General features: G+C 33.4%; 1 protein-coding gene across 1 annotated transcript; it reads left to right on the top strand.

The window, feature by feature from the left end:
- Positions 1-14,106: 14,106 nt before the first annotated feature.
- LOC127115330 (LEAF RUST 10 DISEASE-RESISTANCE LOCUS RECEPTOR-LIKE PROTEIN KINASE-like 1.2) lies at positions 14,107-16,530 on the top strand. The gene is made up of 3 exons (XM_051046911.1): positions 14,107-14,401; positions 15,064-15,215; positions 15,453-16,530. Exons 2-3 carry the CDS (start codon positions 15,101-15,103, stop codon positions 16,328-16,330), a joined length of 993 nt encoding a protein of 330 aa, XP_050902868.1. The 5' UTR covers positions 14,107-14,401; positions 15,064-15,100; the 3' UTR covers positions 16,331-16,530.
- Positions 16,531-21,500: the final 4,970 nt, after the last annotated feature.

The raw sequence follows: 21,500 nt of genomic DNA, 5'->3' as shown, positions 1-21,500 counted from the left end.
GATGAGGGAATCGTATCAAGAGTTGTTCGTCTGAGGAATTTTCGAGGACGAAAATCTTTTAAGTGGAGGAGAGTTGTAACAGCCCAATTTTAGTAATTAGTTCCTATATTATTATTATATTATATTTAATTATTTGGAGTGTTAAGTAATTAAGTGGTTGTGAGGTAGTATAATAATTGATTATATTAATTGAATTAGTATGTTAATTAATTAATTAGTTGATATGAGATATAGTTAAATAATTATATTAATTAAATTGGTATGACTAGTGAGTGGTTAGTTATTTAAATTTAAATAGAGGTATTTAAATATTAGGTATTATTGGACCTAGTGAGTAAATTAGATGAATTAAGCCCAACTAGAATACTATTATAAATAGTAAGAGTGAAGGAAGTGAGAATTAGAATTCACTTGAGCACTGAAGGCAATAGAGAAAGAGGAGAGGAAAAGCGAGAGGAGTCAAGGTTTCCATCAAATTGACAAGGTAAGGGGGGAAATTCTTATTATTATGGGGTAGTGTGATTGGGTCAATGGATAGGAACATGTTTTAGGTTGAAATCCTTAATTGGCATGGTTTGGAATTATTAGGTCTGGATAAATACTCATGAATTGTGATGATTAAATTATGCTAAAACTGTGAATGAATATATAATTGGATGAGTCATAATTTTCTGAACATGTAGCTTTTTACGGAATCAAAATCGGAGGTCCGGAAGTCCTCCAACGATGAAAAATGCGGGGAAATCTGCATTCTGTTTCGTTGTTAGCGCAGGAACAGCTTTCTGTTTTGCATTAACCGGTTAACCCAGGGCGTTAACCGGTTAACACTGTTGCGAGTTATGAAAAATTGAACTCTGTCTTGCGTTAACCGGTTAACCCAGGGCGTTAACCGGTTAACACAGTTATAAATTGCCAAGAAGCGCATTCTGTTTTGCGTTAACCGATTAACCCAGGGCGTTAACCGGTTAACACTGTTTGAAAAGTGAAAAATTGATATTTAAATGTTATGTGCGTTTTGGAATGAAATCTATGTGTACGTATTTAATGATTGGCCTATATTAGTGAATAATATATTGTATGAATGTGTATGTATACCATTATTGAATTGTGAATGATTTATGGTTATGGATGTGTATATGTAATCGTAATTGATGTGTTGTGATGAATGTGTATATGTACCAATTGTGAGTCATGGTGATATGTGGGATGTTAAGACGGTATATAGATGGTCTTAATTGCATATGTGGTGGTATGTGTGCATTCATTCATAACATGGTTGACTTCATTGTGGAAGTGGTTAAGTGGTGATCCTTCATTGGAAACAGACGTAGCAGACATTAATCCTTAATTGGGATTAGGCGTAGTATTTAAGCGGTGATCCTTCATTGGAAACAGACGTAGCAGACGTTAATCCTTAATTGGGATTAGGCGTAGTATTAAGCGGTGATCCTTCATTGGAAACAGACGTAGGGCTTTGGTCTTGTCCGGATCGGAAGCGTGGCTTGGATTCTAGATATTGAATCGGAAAGCGGTGAAACGTTGAGTTCACATTGAGGTACCACATGCATAGAGTCACATTATCTTGCATTGAGTCGTCTATAGTTATGTGATCATTGAATGCATGTATTGATGTGGATGTGATGTACGTTTGAAATATGTGAGATGTTTGTTGGTTAATATTATTGACGTGATTATACCAAGTGTGATGAATTCTTAAATTGTGTTTTAATTCATTGTGCCTTATTATGCTATTTCATAATGATTGGAATTCTCACCCTTTCTGTTTGAATGTTACCTTTACATGGGTATCGTGCAGATACTACAGAGTAGTATTGCTGGAGTAGGTGGACGGTAGCTCGCTCAAGAATAGTTGGAGAGTTTCCGTATTTAGTTTGCAATTAGGTACTGAGTCAATGCTCTAGTCATGTAACACTGGGTAGATTAGTGGTATTGAACTCATATCTTATTTTGATATGCTTTATGTCACTAATTGTTTTATTTTATTCGAAGTGATTATTGAGAGATGATCATGGTATGGGACATGGATCATATTATGAAATACATGAGTATTCTTTATTTTCCGCTGCGAACGCATATTGCTTGAATATTCATGGTGAGTGAAATGTGTTATTTTGAATGACCAGGAGTATTGTTGGTTTTTGAAAGTTTTAAGTTTCGAAAACGTCGTTGTGACACCCTTTTCTTTATATGCGTGCTTATTTACTCTGATTATATGATAAATAATTTGGGGTAGAAAAAGGGGTGTTACAGAAGCAATGGTCTTCGTAGCTGTAACCGCTTCCTTCGCTGCAACAACTTTTCTAGCAGCGAAAAATCTATCCTTAATAAGATTCTTTTGATCAACAGCTAAAAGGAAAGAAGATACGAATACATGTGTTAAAGTTAGAAGGATATCTAAAGAGTTTTGAGAAGCGCAGGTAGAGAAATCCTCCCATTTATGCACCTTCATGTATTAGAGAAAGTATGCGAACATGTTTCATGTTAATATGAAGGTGACCTTTGAAATTGTCCAGAATGTGCTTAGTCGGAACCACCCGTTTGGAAGATTTTTGTGATTTTTTTTTAGAAGAGTTATATCAGATCTACAAACAAACCATTATGGGAATGTAGGTTGAAATGCCAAGCCAAAATCAACACTTGGCAGTCGTGGGAACTTTGGTGGTTGAAGTTTGAAATCTAACTCATACTTGTCTTCGTGTTTGACACACGAAAGGGTTTTTAAATCAGGGAGTTTCTTCATAAACTTTTATTTTAAGGCAATCGTTTCTTCATGAATGGTTCGACTAAGATCATCATGTCTGTATGCAGTTTCAAAGTATTTCAGTAATGCTTGGATTTCCTTGATGTGAGTTGTCGTACCTTTATTGAATCTCTCATGTATGGAATAAAGAGTGTTGGTTACATGTCGATAAAGGGAAGGGACGTCAAGGATTTTTGTTGTATAATAATCCTTTCACCATAAATCAAACTCTTGAGTATAGTGAACTGATATAGAAATCAGCTGGACAGCTTTAGAGGCATATAACATGTTTCTTGTTGTAGAGTGGTTTAGGAAGCAATTGGTTATGGCCAAATTATCGAGAGACAAGGTTAGGCTGGTAACTAAGAAAGTTAGCAATATGAAGATCAAGGCATCAAATAAAGATAGCCACAACCAATAAAGTAACTTCATAGTCTTCTTCTTAAGCTTCCATGTATCAGATGACATACTCCTTTAATGGCTCAAAATAGGGCATTAGACACAGGTTCAAAGTAACATTTGCATCAAGACCATTAGAAGATGAACTGAAGTGGATCCAAATACTTACATCAGATGAAAGTTCACTTCACAATGACTTGGTTTCAGAAAAAGTTGGCATTGGCCAAGTCCTTTTGCATAAGGAGTCTTGCCTAATTCTAAGTCTAAGTCTCATATCAAATCCAACAGTCCACGCAAACATTTTTTAAGAGTTTTTGTTGTTTATTATGTACTTCAAGGTCATGAGATCACAAACATGAAGAAAATACACAAACAAGTGTATAGAATCACAATATATGGCTCAAGTGAGCAAAGTGAAAATGGCGTTGAAATAAACAAGTTAAATGGTATGCATAATGGCAAATGATAAAAGGATTAAATTTAAAGTGCATAAAGGTAAATGGCTTGAAATTAAAAGTTAGTCAAATGTTAGTTGATTAGAAGTTAGTGGAGTTTTGCTTTTCAATTGTTTTAAGTCATTCTGTGGAGAACACTCACCCTCTATTCACAAACATGGATCCTTGAACCAAGACATCTTCCAAAGGAAGGAAAAAAGGCCAAGTTTCCACACAATACCATGAAAGGGGGGATACTTACAATCTCATTTACTAGAATGTTATGCCTCTATATCAAAAATTTAGCGATATGTTAAGCAATCGTAATTGGACTTATGTAGAAGTCACAACTATCTGAGACCAAGCAATAAATTTTTTGGTGTTAATGCATGTTAGAGATATGGTATAATGAACCATACTCCTAAAATATACCACACACAAAAACAAAATGACAAAAAGGATGGACTTAATCTCATCCATACTTGTATTGGTTTATGAACCAATTAGCTTTAGGATATAGAGATATCATTGGCCAATGGAATGGATGGGATAGAATGAAATTGAAGATAAAGAGGGAGGGGAAATAAGATAAACACAAATTGGTCATGGGAGGAATTTTATCAAATTAAAATCATTCATTCATTTTGGGAGATGGAATGTACATTTCATCAATCCCCTAAATCCAATGATTTTAATCCAACAAAAGTCAAATCAACCTTGACCAAGACCCAAACATAATAGTCAAACTTCACAAGTCAATAAAAATGGCTCAACACAATTTATTTTCAATTAAAAAAATTAAAATCAATTAAAAATGCATTAAATTAATTTATATTTGATCAAAAACCTAAAACCTCTTCAAAACACCAAATAAATGGCCAAGAGATTTATCACAGGTCAAACAAGGTCAAAGGGCCTTGGAGAAAAAAATTCATAATTTTTGGAAAGTCAAAAGTATTTTTTAACAATTAAAAATATGCATAAAAACAATTAAATCATGAAAAATATAAATATTGATCCAAAAAATAATTTTAATTCAGAAAATGAAAGAGGAAAATATTTGAGAATTTTGGGTGAAAGTCCCATATTTTTTGGATCAATAATGAAATTAATATGAATTAATGAAAATAAAGCAATTAAAATAAAAATTCAGAAAATCAAAAATATGTGGACCATCTGATCTCCCTCATTAATTGAGGTGGCAAATCAAATGGTCCAAAACGCGCGTTCATGTGGTATTGAGTCAAATGTTCCACACGCGTGGTAAGCACAATGGACACGTGAGATTAGATCCTAGGACTCAGATCAGATGGCCTGGATTGTTCCAGCGCATCATTGGAGCCCTAACTTCTGTCATCTACTCCAGTGAGGGCCACCAGACTGGTCCAACCAAAACTCAAAGAAAAATAAGAAATGAGTACACTATTTGAAGGAAAAATGCTCAGGAGCTCGAATCTGGCCTCAATTTCGTTCAATTCCAAGTATATAAAAAGATACAGGGATTTATATTTTAAGGATCATGAACTGAGTTACTTCGATTTGACCTCAAAGCAACTCAATCTTCTTGCCTACATTGGTAGGACTTCAGACAACCAAAAATCAACAAGAATAGTGGAAAATTGAGTGAGAATCAAAGAGATGAAAATTCTGAAAATTCACCTTCAATGGATCTTGAGATTGGGACGATCTTGCTTTCAATTATGCTTGGCCTTGCCTCAGATGCTTTATGGAATGGAATCAGATCAAGGAAAGGGATGGACTCTTGGAGTTTAAATTTCAAAACAGTTGGAGATTTGAAACTCAATTTTCAAAGAAAATCTTCAAGCTTATCCTTTAATGGTGAGGGTTAGGGGTTGCTGAATCAAAGTTAGGGCATGAGGTCCTTATTTCTGAGAAAGAGAGGTCTTATTTATAGGCCATGAGATTGATAATTGCACACTTCTATTTATGGCAAAAGATTGAAAATTTCTCTTGCATGCTTGCATGGGCGTGTGATAGGCCCATCAAGTGATGCACTTAGGTCCAAAATTGAGTGTAAGCCATGCTGAAATCATGTTGTCAAGCCATGCATTCGTGTATTAAAAATGGAACTTGAAATCATCCAAATGGTCCTTCAACTTTAACTCATGGGCAAGTGCCTCATACTTTGTCCAAATAAGATGATTTTAGACTTTTTCGAAATGTTATATCAAGAGGAACAAATTTCACGTTCAACACTTTTTCATTTGAATATTGGATCATGATGAATTTTGAGGTGGAAGTTTGGAAAATCTAACATATTAAAAAAAATTCTAAGTACCAAGCCATATGCTCACTTCTTCCACCATGAATAACTTTTTCTTTGGACTTCAAATGAGAAATGTTCCTTCATCAAAGTTGTAGATATTCTAAATATCTTCAATTTGGTCATAAATTTGACCCAATTTGGATTTATAATGAAGGAGTTATTCATTTTAGAAGTTGAGGAAAATCACTTGTTCAATGGTATTGGCCCAAAATGACCTATAATCTTTACTCTTAGCACATGCATTTTCAATTTGAATTTGAACTTCCTCCATACATAACAGTTGAAGTAGACATATTTAATTTTATCATGAAACTTTAATGGATTTCATATATTAAAAATTGACCAAGTTATGGTCTTGGGAATTTGACCTTCAAATTATGGTTTAGACAAAATAACCTATAACCTTTCACCATAAAAAATGACTTTCCAAGCAAAACTAGATCTATACCTCAACGTGAAAGTTCTTTGGAATGTCACTTAGAGTAACTTCTATCTTGGAATAATTTTCATATGACAAAAAGTGTTTGAGATAAGGTCTAGGGAACCCCGGTTTTGATTAGTTGACTTTCTCTGGTCAACCACCATGGACCAACTTGCTAGCTTGATACTCTCTTGACTTTTGGGACTCATGGAGGATCATATATGCATAAAATGATGTAATGTGAAGCATACCTTTAAATATTTGATCAATTAGTGAAGAAACGTGTTAAAGAAGTCACATAAGATACCCAGATGAATTAGGGTTTCCAAGGCAAGCCAACTCCAAACTCTTGATGATTTCTGGATCAAAATAATATTTGAAGATCATGGGGATCCATATATGATACTTAGAGACAATGTAAACCTTTTCTTGATTGAGCTCCTTGCATTGAAGGTCTCAAACCCTAAATATGAGTTTGATAGAGCAAAGGTGAGCACACACACACACTACCTACAGAAGAGTTAAACTATAAATTGACATATTTTTGGTATTTTGGTTAGTAAAATAAAGAAAAAACAAAGTATGATACAATCAAATATGTTTGGTGATCTCTCCCAATGCAAACCCAATGAATGAGGGGTAAAGAGGATGTCAAGGTGTGATCCCAATGCTAATGCATATGATGAGATGACATGAGGGATCTTAGGGTCAAAATTAGGGTCTTACACATGCAACTGATTCGCCAAAGTTAAAAACCTTTTCTATAGCTTCAGCAACTTGTAGCAGAAGATGCGACGAGATAACCAGAGTGCCAAGAAGGCGATATGTTCTTCGTTAGAGACGTAATCACTTTCAGTGTTATGATGATCATCTCTATAGTTAATGAAGTTGGCTCGTTGATTGTCGTAACCAATGGTGTCTTCATTCATCTCATTGGGGTCGAAAGTTTCTCTAGCTGGTCAAAGACCAGTAATCACAACAATGTCGAATAGGGTCAAGGTAATCATCCCACAAGGGAGATGGAAGGTATTGGTGGTTCTATCCGAGAAATACGAAGAAGCGACCATAACAATTTCACAATACCCTGGTTCCACTTTCGACAATTGAATCGTGTAAAAAATTTCCATTTCTTTCCAGATTTGTGCTTTTTTCTGCTCAACCTTGGCAAGCCAGACGAGATAAGCCCCAGGGTCTCTAAATAAAAGACAAGAGAAAAAGACTCTAAGAGCGTTTCTCATATAGTCTAGATTAATGTTTTTTTCTAGTTCTATCCCAGTTGGATCTTTGGGTTTTAGGGCTTCATTTGAAGGCTTTGCCTAAGAATCAACTTCATTTTTTTGCATTAGATTCATCATTCTTAGAATCTAGTTTACCACTAACGTCTTCACTAACAGCTATTATTTTTCTTTTTCTAGCTATGTGATTAGTACAATGGCAAGCAAGAAAAAACTCTTTGAGTTTTTCATCATTTACGTTAAAATCAGGCAAAAGACCCATAAATATGTGAGTGTCACCAGCAATAGAGAAAGAATAAGTACCTCGGATTAATAAATCTTGCATTTTTCTTCCTTCAGAGGTGGTTTAGGAACATACTCTTAATTCTCCTTCAACAATGACTTAGGAATTTGAGTAATCAGTGGTATAACTTCTCTTTGTCTCTTGCCATCTTTGTTGTTCTTTGCTTTTGAAGGGGCCATTGTAGAAAGTTGAAACAAATCTGAAGTTAAAAGGATGTTTTAAGTATTTTTGAGGAAGATCGCAGATGCGATGGAGTCCTAAGGATGGAAGATAAAAAAAATTAATTGAGGAAGATGAGAGGTATTTATATAAAAAAGAAAGAAACTATTCAGTTTATACGAAGTGCCAAACTGGATGAAATTGTGGAAAGTGTGTTCATGTTTTAGAGCTTGGATAAGCGATTACCTTTTTAGATGCCACGATTATCCTACAAACTAAGGATCATAATTATGGTCTGGATGTTGCACGTCTTGATGAGACGCTTGAGAAAAAAAGTTCATGATGACCATGACATCACAACCATGAAAGAACGGTAGCATCGAAGCATTCAAAAACTGTCCCTTTTCTCCTTTTTGTCGAAAAAGACATTTATGAGGGGGGGGGGGGGGGGGGGGGGGATTTGTTAGCTGGAATTTCGAAGCTAAGAAGGATTTAATATGTCAAATAAAAGTTGAAGGAAATATTTTGAGAAGATAAGTCGAGTTCGACTAAGAAAATCTTTATGAGATTTCGACTAGATTTGGCGAAGAGGTCTTCATTTCTATAGGGTGACATCATTATAGGACTTATAATATTTTTGACCTAGTATGATAATGACTTCGAGAAAATAATTTGAGATAAGGATGATTAACTATTTTTTAGCCTTATCCGTTTCTTGAAGGACGTGTGGAAGCTTGTGAAGGGCGAAACACATGCAGGCGAGAATGTGTCATTCTCTGGAGAGAGGGCTTTTTGTTACCGTTATTGTCGATTTAGTATAAATAGGGGTCCTCGTATCAATATTTATGGTGTGTTCAATTGTATATAAAACTCATATTACTCAAAGTATCTAAGTGTATTGAGAAAAGAGTTGTTGAGTGAAATGTACGTATGAACCACCATATTTTCATTCAATGTCAAATCATTTACGTTAATTTTATTTTCATAAATTTTAAGTTTCAGTCAAAGTTGTTCTTTATTTCTTTATACTTGCAGTCGAATTTTTCTTTATTTCTTTATAAATAATTTTTGCATTACTTTAATCTTACGAACTAGTATAGAAGTACTCATTATCAAGAAAAACCTAAGAAAAATATGCACATATATTCTAGGATAAATCTAATCGATCCTACAAGTAATCAAAGTATCAATTTTGAAGGACTAGTAGTTCGAATCACAACTAACAAGTGTTGAAGATCTTTTTGTTGTGCTTGAGTAATGATCCAACTTTGATGTCTAGGGTCTTCAAAGTCTTTTAGGAGATGCTTGACTTGACTTGAGGTCCAATGTAGGTATAAAGATCTAATCTTATCAAGTGACCAAGAGACTTTTGATCATATGACTGGGTAAGGGATCAAATAAATGTGAAGTGATTAATTGATCGAAAGTGACTTTAATTAATCAATCAGGGAATGAATTCAAAATTACAAGCACATTAATTTGAACTAAATCTAGAAATCAAAGATATTAATATTGCTTAATATCTACAAGTTAATCTAAAATTAAAGTGAACATATGTGTATTAATTTCTATTTAAAGGAACTAATCTAGAATTAATCCTAATTAAAATATAATTAACTAACATGCATTGTTATTTATTTTTATTTAACTTTCTAAGAATTTTTCATGTCAAAATAATGTGTAGAAACAAGTATTAACATGCATTATTATGAATTAAAGCATAGAAAAAATGTATAAAAAAATTTAAAGAAAAAAAACATTAATTCAATAAAAATAAACTATTGTAGAGGGGTGTGAAGGCCAGAAGGGAGTGTGGTATAGAAACAGAGACATTGTGCCTAACATATTGAGGCCCAAGGTCAAGTGTAATTATTGTGTTCAACAAGAATGTTGTTGCTCAAAACAGAGGTGCATATAACAAAACATTGAACTTATGTTGCACTAAGGCCCAAACAAAAATTGCAAAGGGAAGAAAGAAAGAAAAACCAACAACTTGATCTTCTTCCTTTCATGCTCTCCTTCTTCCACCACTTTACCCCGCCACCGGAGGCGGAGGAATTTCCTGGATCAGTCAAGTTGCAACATCAAAAATGCTCCTCTCAATCTCCTCTTTCTAAACTACTCATCAATTTGGTTCAACACTCCACTAATTCTCAGAATTGAAGCAAGAAAGTCATGAACCCTAACTATGAAAACTAAAATTAAATAACAAAGGTGAAGAATCAAGCCACTAAACGTTGAGGCTTTGATTCTCCAATGCAAGAGATACGTTATGGTCTCAAGTTTCAAGCAAACAGAGGAAAAAGAAAATTCACCGACCTAATAGATGAAAGTTTGGAAATGATCGAATTCTAAAGATGAAGAAGATGAAGAAAACTAGAGGTATGCTAATTTTAACCTTCTACTTCTACTCTTCAATGATTTAGCTCTGAAAAATTATAAATTGAATTGTTGTTCTTAATGTCGATTATGTGAATTTAGAATGTAAGAGGTTTAGCTCAATTAGTGACAAACTTCAATATGAAGCTTGCTCCAATGGTGAGAGAGAGCTTTATTGTAGGTAGGAGAATTGGAGAAGATGAAGTTAGAAAGAAAATTTTGTTTTGAGTGCAGAAATTTCAGAGAAAAATTGTTCATTCATCTTGAAATTTGAAGAGAGTGTGAGATTATATAGATAACCGTTTCGGTCAGTTTTTCTGGGCATCGGCGGTTGAAAGTTAGGGCAGTAGTTAGTGTTAAGTGACTCAATGAACAAGTTGGTTATGAAGTTAATGTTGTTAGATTTTCTGTTAAATGTTAGTTGGGACTGTTATGACAATTAAGTGATGTTAGTGTAGCTCATGTGTTAGAGTCTTGATGAATGATAATGTGTTAGGATGAAGGTGAATTAGTGTAGTTCAAGGGTTGGTGAGTGCAAGTGATATTGCATTGATGCTTGGTTCAAAGATATGAATACTCTATGTTATTGCATTATGTTATAGGCTCTACATTGGTGTGTTATGTGAAATGTTACTAGACTTGGTTTTGACTTGAAATGCTTATGTGATGCATTATGCAGGCTGTAATTGAAAAAATAGCATGTGTAACCGGTAACTAGGTTTTGCATAATCGGTTACATGAAGGAAAATAGGTGAAAACAGGATACTAAAAGTGTTGAAATTGCAGGCATAATCGGTTACTAGGTCTTTTGTAACCGGTTACCATAACGAAAAAATGGCCTCTTTGGTGAGATGAAGCAGGTGTAACCGGTTACCCAAAACATGGTAACCAGTTACTAACTCGAAAACTGGGGTTTTGTCCTTATTTTGATGCATGTGCTCATGTGTAAAGCATAATGGCTTGACTGTTTCTCATTGTGTGTGTGATTTTATAGGATTAACATGATTAAGGCTTGACGTTGGTCAAGGGAATGGAGCACGACGTTCATGACTCAAGACTCACTCATGGAACAACTCTGATAGTTAGATGCTTTGGAGAAACACAAGAGATTGAATAAGGATGTAATTTGTGTATTTATTATTTTGCTTTTTGTAGTGGAATGTTGAACCTTTGTCTTTTTGAAATGAATCATGTCTTGTATTTTTAACTTGCACTTGAATAAATTTGAATAAATATTGAATCTGCTTTCTTTGACTTGAATGAACTGATGTGCCATGAATCAAACAAGTCATAGATTAAGATAGTTCCCAGTAACTTCAATATCCAATGCCATGATGTAGTCAATACAACTACCAGCATATACCAAAGATTAGAGTTCCACGTGACTTGATCCATACGGAATGAACCAACCATTATTGTTGTGCCAGCACCACCTTTGTATCATAATTAGCAAAATCTTTTGAATCAATGATGTTTATATAAAAATAAAATTTCAAATGAATGCGTATTGCGTGAGTATGAAATGCACTGAGGGTCAAAAGGTCAGGTAAAAGTATTGGAAAAGTATGGGCAAATTTTAGGGTATGACAAAGAGTAATAATGCGCACATCAAAAGCACGACGAATAAGATGAAAGGTAAATTCAACAAATATTGGGGAAATCCTGACACAATCAACATCTTACTATTGTTTGCTTTTCTTCTTGTTTCAAGGGTGAAATAGTCTATTACGAAGTTTTATATTGGTCTTTTATATGCTAGCACTGGAAAAGTCAATGATTTAAAGAAAAAAAATCAAAGTCTTCTCTTACATAACTTTATGTTCAATATCAAGGTTTTGTCGACTCTCAATCTAGCCAACTAGACACACCACCGAATGAGGATGATAATGATAATATTTTTTGTCACTACAATCAAGAAACTGGGCATAAGTCAAATCCTAACACCGAAATTGAATCATATCTACAAGAAACACGGCTACCATACGTTAAAGCAGATGGGCTTGACATCTTAGATTGGTGGAAAGTCAACTTAACTAGATATCCTATTTTGGCAAGAAATGTTGGTTATTCCCGCCTCTATTGTAACTTTAGAATATGCTTTTAGCACTGATGGAACGGTTGTTAGTGATTATCGCACTTGTCTCACACTTAAATACTCGAGTCATTAAAATCGTCCTATATCTTGTAGAATATATAATAACAAATGCAATTGAATTTCAGGTTGCATGATAGAGGATGTTATTACACCAAAGTCGTTATAAAAAAGATACTCTTCTCATATATCATTAACTTTTTCTTTCATCAACACTTTTCTTTTACTCCCACTACTGTTGAGCCAATTCTATGTTACCGCATATGAGATGTACACATCTTGTGAACCTTTTAGTTACGGTAATTTCATTAATACAAATCATCCTTTCTGGTACTATAACACCCAACCTAGCTATTGTGGACACCCTAAGTTTATACTTGATTGCCGAAACGGAAGCTTGACTATGGAAATGAAGTCCCAAAAGTATCACATCCTTCATATAGATCAAGCCTCTCAAATTTTGAGGATTGCGATTTTGATTTAAATTGATTTGTAATTTTGATTGTGAAAGGAGATAGGAAATGCATTTTTATGTAAAACAGTTATGTAAAATATTATTTTAAAAAAAGTTTTAAAAAATTTTAGAAATAAATTTAATATAATTTTCTATTAAAAAAATCAAAACAAGTATAACGACTCCATTCCTTAATAAATGGTTCACTTTAGAAAAATTATCTTCTAATGATTTGGTCTGATTTGGAATTCCGAACCATTATGCCAAACCATGAATTTTGGTTCAGTCCAATTCTAGAAAAATAAAAACGGTTCAGTTCAATTTGGATGACCTTATAATGGTTTGGTTCGGTTCGGGTCAGATTTCTGATAAAACTATATCATGAACAACCCTAATCTCAATTATTGATCGGAGGTGTGCTCTAATGCAACCTCATGTGATGCATGTCTATCTATACGTCTATATATCAACATGGTGAATCTCTTAAAAGAATTAGGTCTAAGGAGATCGAGCCAGATTTTGTGAGTTGTTGGCCTTGTCATAACTAACTTAGTTAGGGTGCATAAACCATATGATATTAATTGAATCAATGAAATACGATATCTATTAGGAAAATGCTAACGAGTGCCTATGAGACATTGGTTAAGAGACTAACATGCTAAGTTGAATACTATTTAAGTGATTAAAAAGACATGTTTTTTTTTCTAGATATATGTGTATTCAATGCAATGAAAACATAAATAATTAACTTTTTAAAAAAATATTGTATGTATTCAATAAATTGAACTTAATCTATTTTCTTTATTTAAATTTCGTAACCAATACCCCAGACACTAGTTAGCATAACCCTATCTATTATACTTGATTTACAAATAATATAAATAAAATTTGCGACATCTAATTATATTAAAGATGAACAAAAAGAATTTACTTCTTTATCATATTTAAAGATATTATATTTAAAATTAAATATGATGAATATTTAAAATATATTTTACTTTAATGTTCAGTTTTTAAATGAAAATAAAAGAGATGAGGGATGATTTAGTTTATGAAGTACAAGTTAGATGAAATAAGTATAAGTGTGTAAGTGATAAAATAAATTTAAAAGTACTGCTTTATATGTCCTGCTTTATATGTAGTAGGAATCCTGCTTTATATGTCCATAAGTTTATATTAGTACAAATATTTTGAGACTATGGGAAGTAAATAAATAAAGAACTAGGTATAAGGTAGGCAATAATACCCCATGGTAGACGCTGAAAATAAAATCCAATTGTCACCAAACAAAAAATAGAAGAGCACACTCCCCTCTACTAAATATATTATAAAGCACCACAAACTTCTGCTGCATAGCTACCACCAAGGAATTGAAAAAGCGCATTAAGAGATTGTAATGCCGACAACTCAGTCCTTTAACAATCAGCCACGGCCGGAAAACGATTGAAGCGGAACTCAACAACTATCGTTTACTTCTCTTTCCATTGGTGAAACCAAGTAAGTTATCTCTCTTGCTTTTAATCAATCCTTGACTCATCATTCCAAACTCTCCAATCACGATGGAAACGGATTCATGCATATAGATGAAAATATGATTGAAATTATCAAACTTTTTCATGTTATGATTTTATTTCTCTTCTTATTTCCTTTTGCTACGAGTATTTGGTATAGAAAATATTATCTACATTCATAGTGTACAGAAGAGAACTGTGCAAGCCTTCTTTTAAATTCAATGCTAGAATACGTTGTTATCATTTAGTTATCTTCATGGTAACAAACAGAGATATTAAAAACATCCATGGATAAGACTCCCAACATTGCTCTTTGATTTTTTCTTCTTTTTAACTGCGTCACCACCTGCCAATCCCTTCTTCTTTCCTATGGTCTCTTTCAAATTAACCTCTTACCTCCTCGTATCTTCAAATAATGGCTTTGAAAAAATTGAAACTAATCAAATTAGAAGGAATATTTGTCTTTGAATGACAACATACATGTGGGTGATATTCTTGTACAAGAGGAGAATAATGTAATTGTCAATTCTGTTTTTTTAATATAAGAGAATAATGTTGTGAGAACCATACACATTTTCATACTCATAAGTCATTAAAATCATCCTATATCTTGTAGTATATATATTAACAAATGCAATTGAATTTCAGGTCGCATGATACAGGTTCTAATTACACCAAAGTCACTATGAATAAATACTCTTCTCAGATATCATTAATTTTTTCTTTCATCAACACTTTTCTTTTACTTCCACTATTCTTGAGCCAATTCTATGTTGCCGCTTATAAGATGTACACATTTGGTAAACTTTTTAGTTGCGGTAATTTTGTCAATATAACTTATCCTTTCTGAAACAGTCATTGCACTCAATGACTGATCGCGATCAAACAGTTGAGACTCTAAATTTCAATTTGACATCTCAACAACTTTTATAAACTGTCTGCAATGACTGTGGAAAACTCCAACAGCAAGAAATTAAGTCCATTTTTTACATTTTAGTAGTCTTAACAAATATTTTTTATGATTTGATTATTTTCAGGAAGACTACTAGATGGATGTGAAGTGGCGGTGAAAAGACTTTTTGAATACACCAGTAATAAAGAAAAACAATTTCTCAACGAAATAGAAATACTAGCAAGGGTTGTGCATCCCAATCTCGTGTTGTTATATGGTTGCACATCACTAATAAGCCGTGAAACTATGATTGTCTACGAGTATGTTTCAAATGGAAGTTTGTATGACCATCTTCATGGTAACAAAGCAACATCTGAAAAACTTCCTTGGAATATTAGGATGAGGATTGCTGTGGAGACTGCAGATGCATTGAAGTATCTTCATGCTTCTACTATCGTCCACATAGATATTAAATCGAGTAATATTCTTTTAAATGCCGAATGTCATGTCAAAGTAGCAGATTTTGGACTCTCCCGCATCTTTCCAATTAATAAAAGTCGTGTTTTAACAACTCCACAAGGGACCTCCGGCTGTTTAGATCCCGAGTACAAAAAAACTGAGGAGCTTACTTATAAAAGTGATGTCTTTAGTTTTGGAGTGGTACTGATAGAGCTAATAACATGTTTGCGTGCTTATGATATCAGCAGAAAGGAGGAAGATGTCGTTCTGTACGAAATGGCTATGAAAAAATTTCAAAATCAAACTTTGACTGATATTGTGGATCATACCCTCGATTTTAATTCAGATTCCAAAGAAAATCAAATGATTAATGGTGTTGCCGAGTTAGCATTTCGGTGTCTCCAAATTTCTAGTGATATGAGACCAACCATGGAAGATGTGCTCGAAAACTTACTGAATATTCAAGGGCTGAATGAGATCCAAGCAGAAGCAGGTAGTAGTTCTAATCCTAATGATGAAATAAAGTTACTTAATAATGATCAAGCTTCACTATTCCCTAGTTAAAATATCGTGAACCGCTACAAAGCACGAAAGTGCTAGTGTTTAGAGTTAGCTATGTAACCTGCATTACAATCTTAAAGAATTTAGCTATGTAACCTGCATTACAATCTTAAAGAATTTACCTATGTAACCTGCATTACAATCTTATAGAATTTACCTATGTAACCTGCATTACAATCTTAAAGAATTTATTCTACCATGAATGGTGTACTCTGTCCTTACTTACCATTTTTTGTTTTAGTTTTTTAATGGTATCTTAATTTACTGTTCAAATTTGAGCGATCACTTAGTTGATTAGCATATTGTTTTTAATTTTTTAAAATTACATGTTTTTTATGTCAAATTATCTAAATGTGTCTTTGTAGTGGATAGAAATAATTATTTGTTCACTCGCGACTCTTTGTAATTTTTTAGGACTCATTGAGACACTTTGTGCACCAGTACACAACTCTCTCCGGTCCACTTATTAACTTGTTGCATTCTATTAAGTTTTCTTAGAGTAAAGATGTTATTCTAGCTTTTATAGAATTTAAAAAAATGATTGACATGTTGGTGATGGATTTTTTAGACTTTACAAAAAAAATTCATTATTGAGATATATGAACATGGTCTTAGAGCTCCCAATCTACAAGGATTCAATTTTAGAGATATTTTACAAACATGGTTGTTCAAAGTTGGTTGCTGATGACTTGAGTACGAAGTTCTCCGTGAACGAATCATTTCTATTGACCATCTTTTCACAAATCCTAATCTCTTCAATAGTCTATACAATTTTTATAAATTGTATTTGGAAGGATAAATATTAGTGAAACAAAAGGAGTTATAGAAAAACGAGTTGTATACATTAAAAAACGGCTATTATACTTCAGAAACAAACTTTTCATACCTAATCGAAAAATTTTCATTGCTCTTCTCCATAAGTTTCGTAACACACATATTGCAGGAAAACTTTATGTATATATATCTAGGGATTGATCCCATCGTATCATTTGATCCAGTTTTATTATCAATGAGATTTACAAACTGTTACTTTCTCTCATTTTCACAAAGAATAAACTCTTTAAGATTGTAATGTACACATCAAAACAAGATTTCTGTCAATGACATGTTGGAAAAATAATTGCAAAACAGAATAAGTAATTTAAGTTGAATATAAAAAAAATCGATAGAATGAGATCTTCATGTTATTAGCTACAAAACATAGTGAATTTTATCGAAAGAATCAATTTCCAGTAATGCTTGATATGTTTTCGTCTTTAACTTTATAACCATTTGATGTCTATGATATGATGGTCATGCTAAATCGTAAAGGTGAAACAATTTTTACCATATCCTAATTGTTTTACATGTGATGTTAAGTTAATTTTTCTTGACGTTTTACTTCTATCATGTCAAGAAAAGAATGACGTGTCTTCCGTTTTTTTTAGGTGTCTTTCATTTTTTTAGGTGACTTGATGGCTAGGTTATTTGTAGAGCAAGATGGATTTGGGGTGTGTGCAGGACTGAAAGCATGAGTATGTGTACTTGTGGTGGATTGAGGGGAATGTTTGATGTTCATATGTTTGTTCAGTAAGGTAAAGTTTGAATTTGATCCACTAATTCAGTTTGCGTAATTGTCACCTGAGAAATTATGTTAGAATTTTTGTTAATATGAGAGATAGTCTGATTGTGTCCTACAGACCGAGTTGAAGTACGACTGTGAAATCCAAAGAATTTTTAAAGGTGAAAGATTTGAAGATTGACAACAATGGCGAAAACTTTAGTATCACAAGTGGAGGAAGTGAGCATAAAATAATGTTTGTACTATTCAAAAGGTACAGGGTATGCGTGTCCCCCCGTAAGGACAGGAAGACTCAGAGGTCCTAATAGGTATATTACATGTTTGGGAGGTTAGGGCTGCCTCACGACGGCGAGTAGTCATCTGCAGTGGTATTTGAGACTGTTTAAGGGACTAACTCACCTGAGGTGAGAGACCCTATTGGTGTCAGACGCTGCTGGGTTGCAAGTGGACGGTTAGATTGACAGTGTTAGTGCTACTAGGAGCGTAGTGTTCTCTGAGTTTTAGATGTGTATGACTTGAGAATCTCTTTATTCCTCTGAGGGATAATGCATTTATAGGACTCCCTAGGCCTAGGGTTTTTTCCTTCTAGATGTGGTCTTAACAACTCCCCACTTACTAGGGGTATTCACCACCTATATTCTCAGAGTCAGCGAGGATTCTCTCTCATACCCTAAAATTTTTCCCCTCCAAAATATTTTCATCAGCATTGGTTCATCTACATGGATTCATTTTATTGAGTAATTTGCATATTATTCATCTGTGTTTCATCATTAAAATGACCATTTCATTTGGTCATTGTGCATCATTAATATGCAGCCAAAGTCTACAGTTTACTCATATGTACATTTTCAAGAATGTGCATTGACATGTTATGAGTGGCTTGTGTTTTTTTTACATTTTAAGCAAGTTTTTAACATTTAGGTCATTTGAGTTTCACCATACACTCATTACCATTGAGTTTTTATTAAGAAATCTTCCTTTTTATATTCATGCATACATTAGTTGGTGTGTTTGAAAGCAATTTATGATTATCAACTCAAGCATATCATTCATTTTCAATTTAATTTTTTTGGAATGACATAAGAAAGCAATTTTAAAAAATGAGAATTGCAAGTTGAATTATATTTACATTACTTTGAATTTTGGCACTTTAGAATTTCTCTAAGTATAAACCAAAATTACACATTTTGCATTAATTAAAAAATAAGGAGATACAAGTTTGATCATTTTCATTTTAAGTCACTTGTTTGTTTTGTATATTCAAAATACTACATCATGAACATGAATCAAATCTTGACCAAAACCTAAGGCATCCTAAGACCTAATGATAATTCCCTTCAAGCTTCCTTTTGGTCTTCAACTGTATTTTTTCTCCACCTCCAAGCAACCTCTTCCATGCCATGCTCATCCAATAGAACCTATTTCACAAAAAGGAGAATTCAATTAAGGTTGAGACATTACCATGTGAAGCTAACCAGAAATATACCCGAACGCCTCGCACGATCAAACATACAACAAAATCGCCACCGAACTTTATTTATCCCAAAAGAGGGAAGGGAAAATATCGATAAAATCTAAGGGGAAGGAGTAACGGGTAAGTAAGTCAGTTATGCAAGGGGAGAGAGTGGTGTTTAAACCAAGAACAGAAAGGTAAAGGTGATGTCAAAACCAAGAAAGGTGTGTATAACCATGAAGGTGTCAACCCAAGTTGTGGTGTTTAAAATAAATATAAAGTGGTTCAAAATCAAGAAAAGGGTGTATAACAATGAATGTGTCAACCCAAATTGTGGTGTTTAAACCAAAGAGAAAAAAGAAAGTGAATTGAATTGAATGGCACTAAATTCTATGAATAAATGTGAATACTCTAAGCAACTGGGTCTTTCGTCCCGTACCTAAAATATTTAGAATGAGGATAGGAATGCTCCCTCAAACCCCTTCTCTATTGCTTAAGGCTTGTGACGTGAAATCATTGTCAATGTGTGACAAATTGTTGAAACAGGTCCTTACGGATGCTATGTGGGGGATAAGGCAAATGGATAATACCTTGACTTGAGCTTGAGATCTTTTACTTGTTGGGAAGCTTGAGCTCCAAGGTGACAGAGACAAGTCCCATCAAGTGATCAAGAAACATATGGTCACGTGACAAAGACAAAGGAAAAGTGTGCAAAGTCAAAGGATCTAGTTGATCAAATGGAATTTGATCTAGCTAAATCAAGGGAAATGAAATGGATAAGACACAATGCATGATCATACAAAGACTAGCCTAGGGTATCATTTTTGGGTAGCCCAAGAGAAAATCATATGGATGAAAAAATGTACTAAGCCTATATATCATTGTTAGGTAGCCCAAGAGTAAGCCATGTGTGTGCTAACCCAAATAGATGATTGTGAAAGGTAGAGGTAATGAACAAGATGACAAGATCACAAGTCAACAATTCAACAATAGGATAAAGTCAAAAGGTACAAGGTCAATGAGTCCAAGTTCATTGCATATCAAGAAAAGGTCTAAGTCCTAAGTCCAAAGTCTAAAAGTGTGCATCATCACTCCAAGTCAAGCATAAGTATTAAGGATCAAATCTATCCATTTTATCATGTTTTGATTCATTGAGATTGTCAAGCAAACCAAACACAAGATAAGAAGCACAAGATGAATAAGAAAAGATGAATAATGTATGAAGTGAGATGATGGATGAGACATAAAACTAAATTGCAAGAATAGAAGTTGCAATAATTGTAAAGTGTTAGAGGTTTATTAGTTAGATGTTAGGTATTAGATGTTAAAAAGTAAATTCAAGTCATCACATTAGGATCATCGATCAACAAGTCAAATGACTAAAACATATGCTACACCAAGAGATGATCTATCACTAACTCAAAGTGTCAAAAATATGGTCAACTGACCATCTATCAACATATTGAATTACACAAGATTTAATCAACCAAGCATGATCATGATCCAAGTCAAGAAGACGACAAAAACTTCAATTAAAACTCAAATTAAGATGAAGTAAAATGATTTAAAGTTGATTAAAAAAGAAATTAAAGGGAAAATTCCAAATCATAAGCAAAACAATGAATAAATGGTTGGAAAAATTACACAATGTCCCAAATATTGCACATGAATAGATCTCAAAAGTTGGAGGCAAAAAGGTTCATAAATGATTGAAAAATAAATTGTAAAAATAAATTAAAAGGAAAATGAAATCAAAATATTATTAAATGCAAAAATGATGTTAAAAATTATGAAAAAAATGTATGTGATGCAAAATATTTTAGATACTTTTTGAAAAAAAATGGATTAAAACTGTTTAAACATTTAATACTAAGGCGCGTGAACCAGACTTCATCTTCAACCTTTGCTCAATTTCTACAAATCATGAACTCATGTTTTTAGCAACACTTAAATATGGAGTTAGTTTCACAACACATCATCGTTCATGTCTCCCTACATCAAAGCCTTTGGCTCTGAGCAGGGAAATATTTTCTCAAGAACATGAAGAATCTTAAGTGTTCAGAATAAAATTAAATGACTAATACAAAAGATAAATGAATGGTAATTAAGGTCTTTTGATTAGTGGAACAGTGCAAAGAGATGGGTAACTTGTTTGCTCA

Source organism: Lathyrus oleraceus, chromosome 1 (assembly GCF_024323335.1).
Source record: "Lathyrus oleraceus cultivar Zhongwan6 chromosome 1, CAAS_Psat_ZW6_1.0, whole genome shotgun sequence".
NCBI classification, from domain to species: Eukaryota; Viridiplantae; Streptophyta; class Magnoliopsida; order Fabales; family Fabaceae; genus Lathyrus; species Lathyrus oleraceus.
The sequence above is the reverse complement of the archived record's forward strand: the minus strand, read 5'-3'. Positions and strand labels throughout refer to the sequence as shown.